The sequence below is a fragment of the Mobula birostris genome, chromosome 12, assembly GCF_030028105.1.
Source record: "Mobula birostris isolate sMobBir1 chromosome 12, sMobBir1.hap1, whole genome shotgun sequence".
NCBI classification, from domain to species: domain Eukaryota; kingdom Metazoa; phylum Chordata; class Chondrichthyes; order Myliobatiformes; family Myliobatidae; genus Mobula; species Mobula birostris.
In genome coordinates this window covers 4,429,026-4,448,541 of record NC_092381.1, presented here as the reverse complement: position 1 = coordinate 4,448,541, position 19,516 = coordinate 4,429,026, and the positions used below count along the sequence as shown (strand labels likewise).

General features: G+C 56.3%; 1 protein-coding gene across 1 annotated transcript in view; it reads right to left on the bottom strand.

Annotated features, from left to right (window-relative positions):
* The window catches only part of LOC140206426 (uncharacterized), a 620,054-nt gene extending 601,782 nt beyond the window's left edge, over positions 1-18,272 (bottom strand). The window contains exons 1-2 of the mRNA XM_072274794.1: positions 18,259-18,272; positions 18,021-18,086 (exon numbers count right to left, since the gene is read on the bottom strand). Coding sequence (XP_072130895.1) covers positions 18,021-18,086; positions 18,259-18,272 — 80 coding nt within the window. The remainder of the gene's footprint in view (positions 1-18,020; positions 18,087-18,258) is intronic.
* Between the last annotated feature and the right edge of the window lie 1,244 nt (positions 18,273-19,516).

The window sequence follows — 19,516 nt, the reverse complement described above, 5'->3', positions numbered from 1 at the left end:
TGGAGAGGTGGGTTAGTGGTCGGGGGTGTGGAGAGGTGGGTTAGTGGTTGGGGGTGTGAAGGGGTGGGTTAGTGGTTGGGGGTGTGGAGGGGTTGGTTAGTGGGTGGGGGTGTGGAGGGGTGGGTTAGTGGGTGGGGATGTGGAGGGGTGGGTTAGTGGTCGGGGGTGTGGAGGGGTGAGTTAGTGGGTGGGGTGTGGAGGGGTGGGTTAGTGGTTCGCGGTGTGGAGGGGTGGGTTAGTGGTCGGGGGTGTGGAGGGGTGGGTTAGTGGTTGGGGGTGTGGAGGGGTTGGTTAGTGGTCGGGGGTGTGGAGGGGTGGGTTAGTGGTTGGGGGTGTGGAGGGGTGAGTTAGTGGGTGGGGTGTGGAGGGGTGGGTTAGTGGTTTGGGGTGCGGAGGGGTGGGTTAGTGGTTTGGGGTGTGGAGGGGTTGGTTAGTGGTTGGGGTGCGGAGGGATGGGTTAGTGGGTGGGGGCGTGGAGGGGTGGGTTAGTGGTTGGGGGTGTGGAGGGGTTGGTTAGTGGTTGGGGGTGCGGAGGGATGGGTTAGTGGTCGGGGGTGTGGAGGGGTGGGTTAGTGGTTGGGGTGCGGAGGGATGGGTTAGTGGGTGGGGGCGTGGAGGGGTGGGTTAGTGGTTGGGGGTGTGGAGGGGTGAGTTAGTGGGTGGGGTGTGGAGGGGTGGGTTAGTGGTTTGGGGTGCGGAGGGGTGGGTTAGTGGTTTGGGGTGTGGAGGGGTTGGTTAGTGGTTGGGGTGCGGAGGGATGGGTTAGTGGGTGGGGGCGTGGAGGGGTGGGTTAGTGGTTGGGGGTGTGGAGGGGTTGGTTAGTGGTTGGGGGTGCGGAGGGATGGGTTAGTGGTCGGGGGTGTGGAGGGGTGGGTTAGTGGTTGGGGTGCGGAGGGATGGGTTAGTGGGTGGGGGCGTGGAGGGGTGGGTTAGTGGTTGGGGGTGTGGAGGGGTTGGTTAGTGGTTGGGGGTGTGGAGGGATGGGTTAGTGGTCGGGGGTGTGGAGGGGTGGGTTAGTGGTCGGGGGTGTGGAGGGGTGGGTTAGTGTTTGGGGGTGTGGAGGGGTGGGTTAGTGGTTGGGGGTGCGGAGGGGTGGGTTAGTGGTTGGGGGTGTGAAGGGGTGGGTTAGTGGTTGGGGGTGTGGAGGGGTTGGTTAGTGGGTGGGGGTGTGGAGGGGTGGGTTAGTGGGTGGGGATGTGGAGGGGTGGGTTAGTGGTCGGGGGTGTGGAGGGGTGAGTTAGTGGGTGGGGTGTGGAGGGGTGGGTTAGTGGTTCGCGGTGTGGAGGGGTGGGTTAGTGGTCGGGGGTGTAGAGGGGTGGGTTAGTGGTTGGGGGTGTGGAGGGGTTGGTTAGTGGTCGGGGGTGTGGAGGGGTGGGTTAGTGGTTGGGGGTGTGGAGGGGTGAGTTAGTGGGTGGGGTGTGGAGGGGTGGGTTAGTGGTTTGGGGTGCGGAGGGGTGGGTTAGTGGTTTGGGGTGTGGAGGGGTTGGTTAGTGGTTGGGGTGCGGAGGGATGGGTTAGTGGGTGGGGGCGTGGAGGGGTGGGTTAGTGGTTGGGGGTGTGGAGGGGTTGGTTAGTGGTTGGGGGTGCGGAGGGATGGGTTAGTGGTCGGGGGTGTGGAGGGGTGGGTTAGTGGTTGGGGTGCGGAGGGATGGGTTAGTGGGTGGGGGCGTGGAGGGGTGGGTTAGTGGTTGGGGGTGTGGAGGGGTGAGTTAGTGGGTGGGGTGTGGAGGGGTGGGTTAGTGGTTTGGGGTGCGGAGGGGTGGGTTAGTGGTTTGGGGTGTGGAGGGGTTGGTTAGTGGTTGGGGTGCGGAGGGATGGGTTAGTGGGTGGGGGCGTGGAGGGGTGGGTTAGTGGTTGGGGGTGTGGAGGGGTTGGTTAGTGGTTGGGGGTGCGGAGGGATGGGTTAGTGGTCGGGGGTGTGGAGGGGTGGGTTAGTGGTTGGGGTGCGGAGGGATGGGTTAGTGGGTGGGGGCGTGGAGGGGTGGGTTAGTGGTTGGGGGTGTGGAGGGGTTGGTTAGTGGTTGGGGGTGTGGAGGGATGGGTTAGTGGTCGGGGGTGTGGAGGGGTGGGTTAGTGGTCGGGGGTGTGGAGGGGTGGGTTAGTGTTTGGGGGTGTGGAGGGGTGGGTTAGTGGTTGGGGGTGCGGAGGGGTGGGTTAGTGGGTGGGGGTGTGGAGGGGTTGGTTAGTGGTTGGGGGTGTGGAGGGGTGAGTTAGTGGGTGGGGTGTGGAGGGGTGGGTTAGTGGTTTGGGGTGCGGAGGGGTGGGTTAGTGGTTGGGGGTGCGGAGGGGTGGGTTAGTGGTTTGGGGTGTGGAGGGGTTGGTTAGTGGTCGGGGGTGCGGAGGGGTGGGTTAGTGGGTGGGGGTGTGGAGGGGTGGGTTAGTGGGTGGGGGTGTGGAGGGGTGGGTTAGTGGTTGGGGGTGCGGAGGGATGGGTTAGTGGTCGGGGGTGCGGAGGGATGGGTTAGTGGTCGGGGGTGTGGAGGGGTGGGTTAGTGGTTGGGGGTGCGGAGGGATGGGTTAGTGGTCGGGGGTGCGGAGGGATGGGTTAGTGGTCGGGGGTGTGGAGGGATGGGTTAGTGGTTGGGGGTGCGGAGGGATGGGTTAGTGGTCGGGGGTGTGGAGGGATGGGTTAGTGGTTGGGGGTGTGGAGGGGTGGGTTAGTGGTCGGGGGTGTGGAGGGGTGGGTTAGTGGTTGGGGGTGTGGAGGGATGGGTTAGTGGTTGGGGGTGCGGAGGGATGGGTTAGTGGTCGGGGGTGTGGAGGGATGGGTTAGTGGTTGGGGGTGTGGAGGGGTGGGTTAGTGGGTGGGGATGTGGAGGGGTGGGTTAGAGGGTGGGGGTGTGGAGGGGTTGGTTAGTGGTTGGGGTGCGGAGGGATGGGTTAGTGGTTGGGGTGCGGAGGGGTGGGTTAGTGGTTTGGGGTGCGGAGGGGTTGGTTAGTGGTCGGGGGTGTGGAGGGATGGGTTAGTGGTTGGGGTGCGGAGGGGTTGGTTAGTGGTTTGGGGTGTGGAGGGATGGGTTAGTGGTTGGGGGTGTGGAGGGGTTGGTTAGTGGTCGGGGGTGTGGAGGAGTGGGTTAGTGGTCGGGGGTGTGGAGGGGTGGGTTAGTGGTCGGGGGTGTGGAGGGGTTGGTTAGTGGTTGGGGTGCGGAGGGGTTGGTTAGTGGCTGGGGTGCGGAGGGGTGGGTTAGTGGTCGGGGGTGTGGAGGGGTGGGTTAGTGGTCGGGGGTGTGGAGGGGTGGGTTAGTGGTCGGGGGTGTGGAGGAGTGGGTTAGTGGTCGGGGGTGTGGAGGGGTGGGTTAGTGGTCGGGGGTGTGGAGGGGTTGGTTAGTGGTTGGGGTGCGGAGGGGTGGGTTAGTGGTCGGGGGTGCGGAGGGGTGGGTTAGTGGTCGGGGGTGTGGAGGGGTGGGTTAGTGGTCGGGGGTGTGGAGGGGTGGGTTAGTGGGTGGGGTGTGGAGGGGTGGGTTAGTGGTTTGGGGTGTGGAGGGGTGGGTTAGTGGGTGGGGTGTGGAGGGGTTGGTTAGTGGTTGGGGTGTGGAGGGGTGGGTTAGTGGTCGGGGGTGTGGAGGGGTGGGTTAGTGGTCGGGTGTGTGGAGGGGTGGGTTAGTGGTCAGGGGTGTGGAGGGGTGGGTTAGTGGGTGGGGTGTGGAGGGGTGGGTTAGTGGGTGGGGTGTGGAGGGGTGGGTTAGTGGGTGGGGGTGTGGAGGGGTGGGTTAGTGGTTTGGGGTGTGGAGGGGTGGGTTAGTGGTTGGGGGTGTGGAGGGATGGGTTAGTGGTCGGGGGTGTGGAGGGGTGGGTTAGTGGTCGGGGGTGTGGAGGGGTGGGTTAGTGGTCGGGGGTGTGGAGGGGTTGGTTAGTGGTTGGGGGTGCGGAGGGATGGGTTAGTGGTCGGGTGTGCGGAGGGATGGGTTAGTGGTCGGGGGTGTGGAGGGGTGGGTTAGTGGTCGGGGGTGTGGAGGGGTGGGTTAGTGGGTGGGGATGTGGAGGGGTGGGTTAGTGGGTGGGGATGTGGAGGGGTGGGTTAGTGGGTGGGGGTGTGGAGGGGTGGGTTAGTGGGTGGGGGTGTGGAGGGGTGGGTTAGTGGTTGGGGGTGTGGAGGGGTGGGTTAGTGGTTGGGGGTGTGGAGGGGTTGGTTAGTGGGTGGGGGTGTGGAGGGGTTGGTTAGTGGGTGGGGGTGTGGAGGGGTGGGTTAGTGGTTGGGGGTGCGGAGGGTTGGGTTAGTGGTTGGGGGTGTGGAGGGGTGGGTTAGTGGTCGGGGGTGCGGAGGGATGGGTTAGTGGTCGGGGGTGTGGAGGGATGGGTTAGTGGTCGGGGGTGTGGAGGGGTTGGTTAGTGGTTGGGGTGTGGAGGGGTGGGTTAGTGGGTGGGGGTGTGGAGGGGTGGGTTAGTGGGTGGGTGTGTGGAGGGGTGGGTTAGTGGTTGGGGGTGTGGAGGGGTGGGTTAGTGGTCGGGGGTGTGGAGGGGTGGGTTAGTGGGTGGGTGTGTGGAGGGGTGGGTTAGTGGTTGGGGGTGTGGAGGGTGGGTTAGTGGTTGGGGGTGTGGAGGGGTTGGTTAGTGGTTGGGGGTGTGGAGGGGTGGGTTAGTGGTCGGGGGTGTGGAGGGGTGGGTTAGAGGGTGAGGTGTGGAGGGGTGGGTTAGTGGTTGGGGGTGTGGAGGGGTGGGTTAGTGGGTGGGGGTGTGGAGGGGTGAGTTAGTGGGTGGGGTGTGGAGGGGTGGGTTAGTGGTCGGGGGTGTGGAGGGGTGGGTTAGTGGTTGGGGTGTGGAGGGGTGGGTTAGTGGTCGGGGGTGTGGAGGGGTGGGTTAGTGGTCGGGGGTGTGGAGGGGTGGGTTAGTGGTTGGGGGTGCGGAGGGATGGGTTAGTGGTCGGGGGTGTGGAGGGATGGGTTAGTGGTTGGGGGTGCGGAGGGGTTGGTTAGTGGTTGGGGTGCGGAGGGATGGGTTAGTGGTTGGGGGTGTGGAGGGGTGGGTTAGTGGTTGGGGATGTGGAGGGGTGGGTTAGAGGGTGGGGGTGTGGAGGGGTGGGTTAGTGGTCGGGGGTGTGGAGGGGTGGGTTAGTGGTTGGGGGTGTGGAGAGGTGGGTTAGTGGTTGGGGGTGCGGAGGGATGGGTTAGTGGTCGGGGGTGTGGAGGGGTGGGTTAGTGGTTGGGGTGCGGAGGGGTGGGTTAGTGGTCGGGGGTGTGGAGGGGTGGGTTAGTGGTTGGGGGTGTGGAGAGGTGGGTTAGTGGTTGGGGGTGCGGAGGGATGGGTTAGTGGTCGGGGGTGTGGAGGGGTGGGTTAGTGGTTGGGGTGCGGAGGGGTGGGTTAGTGGTCGGGGGTGTGGAGGGGTGGGTTAGTGGTCGGGGGTGTGGAGGGGTGGGTTAGTGGTCGGGGGTGTGGAGGGGTGGGTTAGTGGCTGGAGGTGTGGAGGGGTGGGTTAGTGGTCGGGGGTGTGGAGGGGTGGGTTAGAGGGTGGGGGTGTGGAGGGGTGGGTTAGTGGTTGGGGGTGTGGAGGGGTGGGTTAGTGGTCGGGGGTGTGGAGGGATGGGTTAGTGGTCGGGGGTGTGGAGGGATGGGTTAGTGGTTGGGGGTGTGGAGGGGTGGGTTAGTGGTCGGGGGTGTGGAGGGGTGGGTTTGTGGTTGGGGTGCGGAGGGATGGGTTAGTGGTTGGGGTGCGGAGGGATGGGTTAGTGGTCGGGGGTGTGGAGGGGTGAGTTAGTGGGTGGGGTGTGGAGGGATGGGTTAGTGGTCGGGGGTGCGGAGGGGTTGGTTAGTGGTCGGGGGTGTGGAGGGGTGGGTTAGTGGTCGGGGGTGTGGAGGGGTGGGTTAGTGGTCGGGGGTGTGGAGGGGTGGGTTAGTGGTCGGGGGTGTGGAGGGGTTGGTTAGTGGTTGGGGTGCGGAGGGGTGGGTTAGTGGTCGGGGGTGCGGAGGGGTGGGTTAGTGGTCGGGGGTGTGGAGGGGTGGGTTAGTGGTCGGGGGTGCGGAGGGATGGGTTAGTGGGTGGGGTGTGGAGGGATGGGTTAGTGGTCGGGGGTGCGGAGGGGTGGGTTAGTGGGTGGGGTGTGGAGGGGTGGGTTAGTGGTCGGGGGTGCGGAGGGATGGGTTAGTGGTTGGGGGTGCGGAGGGATGGGTTAGTGGTCGGGGGTGTGGAGGGGTGGGTTAGTGGTCGGGGGTGTGGAGGGATGGGTTAGTGGGTGGGGTGTGGAGGGATGGGTTAGTGGTCGGGGGTGCGGAGGGGTTGGTTAGTGGTCGGGGGTGTGGAGGGGTGGGTTAGTGGGTGGGGGTGTGGAGGGATGGGTTAGTGGTTGGGGGTGTGGAGGGGTGGGTTAGTGGTCGGGGGTGCGGAGGGATGGGTTAGTGGTCGGGGGTGTGGAGGGGTGGGTTATTGGGTGGGGGTGCGGAGGGATGGGTTAGTGGGTGGGGGTGTGGAGGGGTGGGTTAGTGGGTGGGGGTGTGGAGGGGTGGGTTAGTGGTTGGGGGTGCGGAGGGGTTGGTTAGTGGTTGGGGGTGCGGAGGGATGGGTTAGTGGTCGGGGGTGTGGAGGGGTGGGTTAGTGGCTGGAGGTGTTGATCAGCCATACCCTGATGGGAGTGGGACAAACAGTCCATGAGCAGGATGGATGGGATCCTTCATGACGTTACTGGCCCTTTTTTCCTGCACCTTTCTATACATATTGTGCATATTTAAAAGCAGTTAAAGTTTATAAAAATAAAGATTAACTTTGTCATATGTACATTGAAACACACGGAGAAATGCATTGTTCGCGTCAAATCAAATCAAATCAGCTAGGATTATACTGCAAACACGAGGAATTCTGCAGATGCTGGAAATTCAAGCAACACACATCAAAGTTGCTGGTGAACGCAGCAGGCCAGGCAGCATCTCTAGGAAGGGGTACAGTCGGCGTTTCGGGCCGAGACTCTTCGTCAGGACTAACTGAAGGAAAAGTTAGTAAGAGATTTTCTGGACAGCCAGCAAAGTGGTACATCGGTTCTGGCGCTAGTGCAGCATACCCACAAATTACTAACCCTAACCTGCAGGTCTTCGGACTGTGGGTCCGAAGCACTGGAGGAAACCCACGCTGTCACGGAGAGAACATACAAACTGCATATAGACAGAGGCGGGGATCGAACCTCGGACATTGGCGTGGTAAGGCGGTGTGCGAAGCGCTGCGCTATCGTCCTGCTGCAATGTCCTCCATGCCCGGAAACAGCCTCCGATGACGCTGTGAATTCAGTCTGTGACAGCGTCCCTCAGCAGGGTGAACCCAGCCCGGACGGGATACCTGGCCGGGGGCGCCGAAGACCTGCGCTCATCAACTGGTCGGAGTGTTCACTGATATCGGTAAGGTCGCGCTTGCTTCCGTCCGAGGTACAGTGCCCACCTGCTTCCATGAGGCTCAGATTTATTTATCACGTGTACATGGAAACAGTGAACTGTGTCGTTTGCGTTAACAGCCCGCAAGCGTCGCCAGTCGCCACACATGCCGGCGCCACTCTCACAAAGCTCAGCAGAGCATTGCTCAACAAGTCGCCCGCGATCCCTTCGACGAGGAACAGGCTGGAAGGGCGCAACGGCCTGGCTGGCGAGCGGCTGGGGGTGTTTCATGTCAAGAGCGGGAGAGGTCACTGCCGGCTTCCTGGAAGGCCGCATCTGCGGTCGATTACGTGCGAGGGAAAATAAATCGCCTCGGGCTTTCGTCTCATGTCCGAAGCTCTTCGCCCATTCCCACCGATGTTCAGCAGTTGTAGCGGGCAAAGCCGGCGGCTGCGCATAGAGCACTACAGCCCTTCGGCCAGCGATGTGGTGCTGACCCATTCCCTCCCTCCACTTATCTTCCATCCTTGTGCTTATCTAACATCGCTAATGTTTCTGTCTCCACCACCAACGTCCCGTGGAACCAGAGGGACGAGTTCGCGGGCAATTAAACGCGGGAATGGAACAGGGTAAATAAATCTGTTTCTGAGCGCGGACTATTTAAGCTTACTGAATGACAGCGAGAGCCAGCGCTCAACAGATGTACAAACAAAGGCCACGCTGTTGTTTATAAACAGCACGGCCAGGAAACATTTCTGAATTCCGGAGGCTGATAGCAATAAACCCCCCACCACCCTCTCTGTCCTGATCTCTCAGCGGGATCCTCTGGTGTAAGCTGCCGGTGAGATCTCCCTCCCTCCCGAGCCGGTGACCGTCTAATTCCCGTTTCCCAGTGGAGTCCGCTTGTCCTGGAGACAACTCAGTCCTGATGTCCCAAATCCAACTCACTCGTTAACCCTTCAGGAGCCAGCGGGTCAACACCAGCATTGTGGGGTCCAAGCCCAATGACATCTACATACCTACACTCCAGTGACTGGGGATTCCTTTCAATAACCACATTTCAGAGTGGATTTTTATAAAGGATTGGAACGTGAAGGTGTTGGGATTGAAAGTGTTAAAGATGGCTGAGAGGTGACACCAGCCATGTGGAATGGGAAGTGTATCTTTCATAGGGTTCCTGTTTACACAATATACATCCACTACTTTACAATAGATCTCCCTCTGCCCCACCACCACCTCTCTCTTTGTCTGTCTCTGTCTGTCTCTCTCTCTCCTCCCCCCCCCCCCAAATTTGGCACCGGTACCATCTGGGGGGAATAATTCTTATAGTGATTTTTGGCAAGGTATACACCCCTAGTGCTAGAAAGTATGTGATAGCATTGCGGTGGTGGTGGCTGTGACATGTGGTCAACGTAAACCACCAAAGCACCTTCTACTTCCTTATGCAGTAAAGGTAACACTGACAGGTGACACTGAGCTCATCCAAACACTGAACAGGCTTGGGCATGCGGTGTCTTACTCCCAACTTGAAGAGAACGGCGCTGCTCTGTGTCTCCAAAAGCTAGCAACAGCCTCCAACCAGAGAGTTGTGCTTCCAGCCTCCATCAAGCCTCATGTCTTCACCAATCTTGCATGGGACAATATCAATAGACTTGAGGAAACTCTCACTGGAAAGGGAACATCACATAGAGTCAGTGGCATAGTGGTACAGGCCAATGTCTATGGACCACATCTGCCAAGAGCTGAGCTTCCACACATTGAGAAACTGAAACAGCGATCAGTCACCATTGAGGACCAAGAACTGGAAGTACATGTAGCAGGTACACATGTGGGCCCAATCAGGGAACACTGTGTCCAGGAAACCAAGGAACCTGCTCTTCTTGCCTGCAAGAAGAACCAGGTGTGGACACTTGCAAGGAAAACGATCCAGAGCATCAGACAATCCCAAGCTGGACTGGTTTTAATATCAGCACCAAGGACCAAGAACCAATCTCACAAGATATTGTTGGGTATCTGCCAACCATCAATTCACCAGTCACAGAGTTGACCACAGTATTTGAAATCCTGAATCAATCAGAGCTAATCAGGAAGGAACTTCATCTAGAAACAATTGTGGTAGTCTCCCCCAACTCCCCCCATCTGCTAGCTGCTCACCCTGCACTCTGGGTTGAATCCCTCCACCCCTGGCAGTTAAGTATCTCTAGGAACCATGCTGACCGGGTCAATCCAGTGCCAGAGTGTGGAACAAACTGCCACCCTAGTTAACAGCAGGAATATGGTTTGCCAACTCAAGGACCAGTTTCACCTAGTGTCTAATAAAAATCACAAGGGGTTCTGCAGGTGCTGGAAATCCAGATAAACTCACACAAAATGCTGGAGGAACTCAGCAGCTATGGAAATTAATAAACATTGGACATTTCAGGCAGAGACCCTTCATCAGGATGTGGGAGCACAAGGGGAAACACATGTGGTCACAGAAAGAACATCCAAACCCCACACAGACAGCACTGAAGGTGAGGATCTTCGGAGCAAGAGCACACAGTGTTTGGAGAGTGAAGAGGGTAGCCAACAGCAAAGTGCACCAGACCAGAAACTTCAGCTGTGCCCCTCTCCCTCTGCAGACGCTGCACAACCCGCTGTATGTTTCCAAATTTCTAACATCTCTTATTCCTCTATGAGACCCATTTCCTGGTCAACAGTTGGTTGGTGACTAGGCAGCCCTTCATCCGGTTCCTGTTTGTGAGCCCACAGACAAAACATTCTTTCCCTCTGCAACACACACAAAATGCTGGAGAAACTCAGCAGACCAGGCAGCATCTATGGAAAAGAGTAAACAGTCAACATTTCGGGCTGAGACCCTTCATCAGGACTGGACTTTTTTCCATAGAGGCTGCCTGGCCTGCTGAGTTCCTCCAACAATTTGTGTGTGAGGTGTTTCTCTGCATTTCCAGCATCGGTAGAATCTCACATTTAAGATTCTCTCCCTCTAACAGCTGCTGTTGGTTACACTGACTCGCTCCAGTAAACAAACACAACTCTCTGTCACACACACTGTCTCTGTCACACAGTCCCTGTCACACACACAGTCTCGCTGTCACACACAGACTCTGTCACACACACAGTCTCTCTGTCACACACACAATCTCTCTGTCACACAAACACAGTCTCTCTGTCACACACAGTCTGTCTGTCACAAGCACAGTTTCTCTGTCACACACAGTCTCTCTGTCACACACACAGACTCTCTGTCACACGCACAGTCTCTCTATCACACACACACAGTCTCTCTGTCACGCACACAGAATCTCTCTCACACACACAGAATTCTCTCTCACACACACAATCTCTGTCACACACACAATCTCTCTGTCACACACAGTGTCTCTGTCACACACACAGTCTCTCTGTCACACACGCAGAATCTCTCTCACACACAGTCTCTCTATCACACACAGTCACTCTGTTACACAAACAGACTCTCTGTCACACACAGTCTCTCTGTCACACACACAGTCTCTGCCACACACACAGACTCTCTGTCACACACACAGACTCTCCGTCACATACACACTCTCCGTCACACTGTATGAGACTGTCACACACACAGTCTCACTGTCATACATGCAATCTCACCGTCACACACACTCTCTCTGTCACACACACAGTCTGTGTGTCACACACAATCCCTCTGTCACACACACAAACTCTGTCACACACAGTCTCTCTATCACACACACACACAGTCTCTGTCACGCACACAGAATCTCTCTCACGCACACAAAGAATCTCACACACACACAATCTCTCTGTCACACACACAGTCTATCACACAAGGTCACTCTGTCACACACACAGAATCTCTCTCACACACACACAGTCTCTCTATCACACACAGTCACTCTGTTACACACACAGACTCTCTGTCACACACAGTCTCTCTGCCACACACACAGTCTCTCTGTCACAAACACAGTTTCTGTCACACACAAGTCTCTGTCACACACAGACTCTGTCACACACAGACTCTGTCACACACAGTGTCTGTGTCAAACACAGTCACTCCATCACACACGGTCTCTGTCACACACAGTCTCTCCATTACACACACGGTCTCTGTTACAAACACAGTCTCTCTGTTACACACAGTCTCTGTCACACACAGTCTCTCCGTCACACACACAGTCTCTGTCACGCACACAGTCTCTGTCACGCACACAGTCTCCGTCACGCACACAGTCTCTCTGTCACACACAGTCTCTCTGTCTCACACAGTCTCTGTCACACACAGTCTCTGTCACACACAGACTCTGTCACACACACTGTCTCTCTGTCACACACAGTCTCTCTGTCACACACAGTCTTTCTGTCACACACACAGTCTCTCTGTCACACACAGTTTCCCTGTCACACACACAGTCTCTCTGTCTCACACACATGGTCTCCGTCACACACACACAGTCTCTCTGTCACACACACAGTTTCTCGGTCACACACACAGACTCTGTCCCTCACACAGATTCTCCGTCACACACACTGTCTCTCTGTCACACGCATGGTCTCTATTACACACAGTCTCTCTGTCACACACGCAGTCTTTATCATGCTGTCTCTCCATCACATGCGCAGTCTCTCAGTCACACACACAGCCTATCCATCACGCGCACAGTCTCTGTCACACGCACACTCTCCGTCACACACGCAGTCTCTCTGTCACACATGCAGTCTTTATCATGCTGTCTCTCCGTCACATGCACAGTCTCTCAGTCACACACACAGCCTATCCGTCACGCGCATAGTCTCTGTCACACGCACACTCTCCGTCACACACACAGTCTCTCCGTCACACAGTCTGTCACACGCAGTCTCTTTGTCACACGCGCAGTCTCTCTGTCACACACACAGTCTCTGTCACGCACACAGTCTCCGTCACACACACAGTCTGTCACACACAGTCTCTCTGTCTCACACAGTCTCTGTCACACACAGACTCTGTCACACACACTGTCTCTCTGTCACACACAGTCTCTCTGTCACACACAGTCTTTCTGTCACACACACAGTCTCTCTGTCACACACAGTTTCCCTGTCACACACAGTCTCTCTGTCACACACACAGTCTCTCTGTCTCACACACATGGTCTCCGTCACACACAGACTCTCTGTCACACACACACAGTCTCTCTGTCACACACACAGTTTCTCGGTCACACACACAGACTCTGTCCCTCACACACACAGTCTCTCTGTCACACACAGTCTCTATCACACACAGTTTGTCACACATATTCACTCTGTCACACACACACTATCTCTCTGTCACACGCATGGTCTCTATTACACACAGTCTCTCTGTCACACACGCAGTCTTTATCATGCTGTCTCTCCGTCACATGCACAGTCTCTCAGTCACACACACAGCCTATCCGTCACGCGCATAGTCTCTGTCACATGCACACTCTCCGTCACACACACAGTCTCTCCGTCACACAGTCTGTCACACGCAGTCTCTTTGTCACACGCGCAGTCTCTCCGTCACACACACAGTCTCTCAGTCACACGCACAGTCTATCCGTCACCTGCACAGTCTATCCATCACATGCACAGTCTCTGTCGCATGCATACTCTCCGTCACACACACACTGTCCATCACACACAGTCTGTCACACACGCAGTCTCTCTGTCATAAGCACAGTCCCTGTCACACATAGAGTTCCGTCACACACACACAGACTCTCTGTCACATACACAGTGTCTCTGTCACATGCAAAGTCTCTGTCACACGCAGTCTCTCCATCACACGCACAGTCTCTCTACCACACACAGTCTCTGTCACACACACATACACAGTCTCCCCCCTCACACACACATACAGTCTCTCCCCTCTCTCACACACATACACAGTCTCCCCTCTCTCTCTCTCTCACACACATACACAGTCTCCCCTCTCTCTCTCTCTCACACACATACACAGTCTCCCCTCTCTCTCTCTCTCACACACATACACAGTCTCCCCTCTCTCTCTCACACACATACACAGTCTCCCCTCTCTCTCTCTCTCACACACAGTCTCCCCTCTCTCTCTCACACGTACACAGTTTCTCCCCTCCCTCACACACATACAGTCTCCCCTCTCTCTCTCACACACATACACAGTCTCCCCTCTCTCACACACACACATACAGTCTCTCCTCTCTTTCACGCACATACAGTCTCCCCTCTCTCACACACATACACAGTCTCCTGTCTCTCACACACATACAGTCTCCCCTCTCTCTCACACACATACACAGACTCCCCCTCTCTCTCACACATACACAGTCTCCCCTCTATCTCTCACACACATACACAGTCTCCCCTCTCTCTCTCACACACATACACAGTCTCCCCCCCTCTCACACACACATACACAGTCTCCCCCCTCTCTCACACACATACACAGTCTCCCCTCTCTCACACACATACACAGTCTCTCCCCCTCTCACACACATACACAGACTCCCCCTCTCTCTCACACATACACAGTCTCTCTGCTCTCTCACACACATACACAGTCTCTCCCCCTCTCTTTCACATACATATACAGTCTCTCTCTCTCTCTCTCACACATGCACAGTCTCCCCATCTCTCTCACACACATACAGAGTCTCCCCCTCTCTCTCACACGCACATACACAGTCTCCCCCTCTCTCTCACACCTACATACACAGTCTCCCCCTCTCTCACACACACATACAGTCTCCTCCTCTCTCTCATACACATACACAGTCTCCCCCTCTCTCACACACACATACACAGTCTCCCCCTCTCTCTCACACACACATACACAGTCTCCCCCCTCTCACACACACATACAGTCTCCCCCTCTCTCACACACACACACACAGTCTCCCCCTCTCTCACACACACACATACAGTCTCCCCCTCTCTCACACACACATACGCAGTCTCCCCCTCTCTCACACACACATGCGCAGTCTCCCCCTCTCTCACACACATACGCAGTCTCCCCCTCTCTCACACACATACGCAGTCTCCCCCCTCTCACACACACACATACAGTCTCCCCCTCTCTCACACACACACATACAGTCTCCCCCTCTCTCACACACACATACACAGTCTCTCCCTCTCTCACACACACATACACAGTCTCCCCCTCTCTCACACACACATACGCAGTCTCCCCCTCTCTCTCACACACACATACACAGTCTCCCCCCTCTCACACACACATACAGTCTCCCCCTCTCTCACACACACACACACAGTCTCCCCCTCTCTCACACACACACATACAGTCTCCCCCTCTCTCACACACACATACGCAGTCTCCCCCTCTCTCACACACACATGCGCAGTCTCCCCCTCTCTCACACACATACGCAGTCTCCCCCTCTCTCACACACATACGCAGTCTCCCCCCTCTCACACACACACATACAGTCTCCCCCTCTCTCACACACACACATACAGTCTCCCCCTCTCTCACACACACATACACAGTCTCTCCCTCTCTCACACACACATACACAGTCTCCCCCTCTCTCACACACACATACGCAGTCTCCCCCTCTCTCACACACATACGCAGTCTCCTCCTCTCTCACACACATACGCAGTCTCCTCCTCTCTCACACACACATACGCAGTCTCCTCCTCTCTCACACACACATACGCAGTCTCCTCCTCTCACACACACATACGCAGTCTCCCCCTCTCTCTCACACACACATACGCAGTCTCCCCCTCTCTCTCACACACACATACGCAGTCTCCCCCCTCTCACACACACACATAGTCTCCCCCTCTCTCACACACACACATACAGTCTCCCCCTCTCACACACACACACATACAGTCTCCCCCTCTCACACACACACATGCAGTCTCCCCCTCTCTCACACACATACGCAGTCTCCTCCTCTCTCACACACACATACGCAGTCTCCTCCTCTCTCACACACACATACGCAGTCTCCTCCTCTCTCACACACACATACGCAGTCTCCCCCTCTCACACACACATACGCAGTCTCCTCCTCTCTCACACACACATACGCAGTCTCCTCCTCTCTCACACACACATACGCAGTCTCCCCCTCTCACACACACATACGCAGTCTCCTCCTCTCTCACACACACATACGCAGTCTCCTCCTCTCACACACACATACGCAGTCTCCCCCTCTCTCTCACACACACATACGCAGTCTCCCCCCTCTCACACACACACATACAGTCTCCCCCTCTCACACACACACACATACAGTCTCCCCCTCTCACACACACACATACAGTCTCCCCCTCTCTCACACACATACGCAGTCTCCTCCTCTCTCACACACACATACGCAGTCTCCTCCTCTCTCACACACACATACGCAGTCTCCTCCTCTCTCACACACACATACGCAGTCTCCTCCTCTCTCACACACACATACGCAGTCTCCTCCTCTCTCACACACACATACGCAGTCTCCCCCTCTCACACACACATACGCAGTCTCCTCCTCTCTCACACACACACATACGCAGTCTCCTCCTCTCTCACACACACACATACGCAGTCTCCCCCCTCTCACACACACACATACGCAGTCTCCCCCTCTCTCACACACACATACGCAGTCTCCCCCTCTCTCACACACACATACGCAGTCTCCTCCTCTCTCACACACACATACGCAGTCTCCCCCTCTCACACACACATACGCAGTCTCTTCCTCTCTCACACACACATACGCAGTCTCCCCCTCTCTCACACACACATACGCAGTCTCCTCCTCTCTCACACACACATACGCAGTCTCCCCCTCTCACACACACATACGCAGTCTCCTCCTCTCTCACACACACATACGCAGTCTGCTCCTCTCTCACACACACATACGCAGTCTCCTCCTCTCTCACACACACACATACGCAGTCTCCCCCCTCTCACACACACACATACGCAGTCTCCCCCCTCTCACACACACACATACAGTCTCCCCCTCTCTCACACACACACATACAGTCTCCCCCTCTCTCACACACACATACGCAGTCTCCCCCTCTCTCACACACACATACGCAGTCTCCCCCTCTCTCACACACACATGCGCAGTCTCCCCCTCTCTCACACACATGCGCAGTCTCCCCCTCTCTCACACACATGCGCAGTCTCCCCCTCTCTCACACACATGCGCAGTCTCCCCCTCTCTCACACACACATACGCAGTCTCCCCCTCTCTCACACACACATACGCAGTCTCCTCCTCTCTCACACACACATACGCAGTCTCCTCCTCTCTCACACACACATACGCAGTCTCCTCCTCTCTCACACACACATACGCAGTCTCCCCCTCTCTCACACACACATACGCAGTCTCCCCCTCTCTCACACACACACATACGCAGTCTCCCTCTCTCTCTCACACACACATATGCAGTCTCCCCCCTCTCACACACACACATACAGTCTCCCCCCTCACACACACACATACAGTCTCCCCCTCTCTCACACACACACAGTCTCCCCCTCTCTCACACACACATACGCAGTCTCCCCCTCTCTCACACACACATACGCAGTCTCCCCCTCTCTCACACACACATACGCAGTCTCTCCCTCTCTCACACACACATACGCAGTCTCCCCCTCTCTCTCACACACACATACGCAGTCTCCCCCTCTCTCACACACACATGCGCAGTCTCCCCCTCTCTCACACACATACGCAGTCTCCTCCTCTCTCACACACATACGCAGTCTCCTCTCTCACACACATACGCAGTCTCCTCCTCTCTCACACACACATACGCAGTCTCCTCCTCTCTCACACACACATACGCAGTCTCCTCCTCTCTCACACAGACATACGCAGTCTCCTCCTCTCTCACACACATACGCAGTCTCCTCCTCTCTCACACACACATACGCAGTCTCCTCCTCTCTCACACACACACATACAGTCTCCCCCTCATATACTCTCCCTCTCCCGCACACACATTTTCTCTACAACATGCAGTCTCTCTCTCACACACACACCGTCCCTCTCTCACACACAGTCTCTTACATACTGTCTCTCTCTCGCGCACACACACAGACACACACACACAGTCTCTCTCTCTCTCACACACACACACAGAGTCCACATTCGCGTGCACATACATAGACGGTTTCAAGCACAATGCTTTTTCACGCACACATATAGACACACTGTCCCTCTCTCTCACACACGCAGCTTCATGCACAATGTTTATTCATATACAAAGACATAAGCACAGTCTCTCTCTTTCTCTCTCACACACATGCAGTGTCATACACATACACACACTGTCTCATACAGACAAGCCGGCTTTGCCTCTTTCATACACACACACACACACACACACACACACACAGTTACAGTCCAGTCGATTCAAGAACTGTACAGTATTGCAATCCGGCCAATCCTGGACCAGTGCACTTCTCGGACCTCCAACTGTGGGCTGCGACTCTCTCCGGGGAGCGCAGGCTGTGTGTCCGAGACGGAATCCCAACCACAGACAGAACGAGAACGTGTAGGGGAATCCCGGCACGTTAGGCAGAGCCTGGGTCAAAAGCACCTACCCGCCGCCGTAAGGGTTAAACTTGCTTAAAAACCAAACACAAAACAGGCGACTTGGAAAGCTTAAGGAAATGACTCCGGCAGAGGTTTCAACTGGTTCGGCGGCGTTTCAGCGCCGTGACTGACTGAACTTACCTTCTCGCGGGCGGAGAGACGAATCTAGCCCCCGGCCTTTGGGTTCCTAAATGCATTTGTCTGCATCTGTCCAGCCAGCGAAACTCCGAAGCGAAATCAGAAATCGCCAGCGATGCTGATTCATCGAAGTCTGTCCCGGGCGAGCGAGGGGGCGAGGCAGAGGGCAGGTCCGCAGCCCGTGTCTCTGTCTGTGTCTCTGTCTGTGTGTGTGTGTGTGTGTGGGGCTGTCCGCACTCACGTGTCGGCCGGCATCGCTGACCCAGTCTCCCACACTCCCCTGCCCTCCTTCCTCTCTCACCCTGCCTCCCCCCGAACTCGAACACCACACACGGGCTCGCAATCCAAACTCTCACACACACCACTCTCTCTCTGTGATAATCTCACAGTCTCGCTCCTCTCTCTCGTACACGTACACGCCAGAGTATCTCTCTGTCACACACTTTGTCTCTTCCGTCGCTCTGTGGCACCCACACTCACACTGTCTCTGTGACACACTGATACACTCACACAGACACCAATGTGTCTCCCTGCCACACACTCTCAAAATCAAGCTCATACAGTCTCTATCTCCCACCTCCTCTCTGACACTCTGCTCCCAGGGTCCCGGGCTCTCTATACCACTAATTTCTCAGTCTCTCTCCTGTCACCCCTCTCTCACTCCCTACTCACCCTCTACGCACTCCACTCTCATTCCCCATTCACTCGTCTTTCACTCCCTCGCTCATTCCACTCTCTCCCCCTCACTCAATCCACTCTCACTCCCCTTTCACTCCTCCCTCACTCTCTCTCACTCAGTTCTCTCATTTCCTTTCTCACTCTCTCTTGCTCCACTCTTTACCTTCCCTCTCTCACTCCCCCTCCATCTCTCACTCCACTCACCCTCTCTCACTCCCTTCGTTCCATTCCTACTCTCACTTCCTTCACACTCCCTCCTTACTTCACTTTCTCACGTCCCTCTCTCCCTTCCTCTCCCCTTTCTTTCTATTCCCTCTCTCACTCCAATCTCACTCCCTCTCGCACTCCTCTCTCTCACCCTCCCTCTCACACCCCTCACTCCATATCTCATCCCTCTCTCTCTCTCTCCCACTTTTCCCCCATTTCACCCTCTCCCACCCTCTCTCTCATTCTCTTACTCCCCCATTTTATTCTCCTTCATTCCTCTACCTCACTGTCTCTCACTCTTTCTCTCCCCATCTCAATCCCTCCCTCATTCCTTTCTCTCATAGCTCTCTCACTCCCTTCTCTCACTCCTCTCTCACTGCCCTCTCTCAATCCCTGTCTCTCCTCTCACTCTCTTTCTCACTCCCTTCTCACTGCCCTCTCTCACTCCCCTCTCTCACCCCTTCTCTCAATCTCCCATCTCTCCTTCTCTCACTCTCTCTCTCACTCCCCTATCTCAGTCTCTCTCACTACCCCATCTTACTCTCACTTTCAGTATGAACCTTTAGGATGTGTGATCATACTGTGATTGAATTCATTCTGCAATTTGAGAGGGA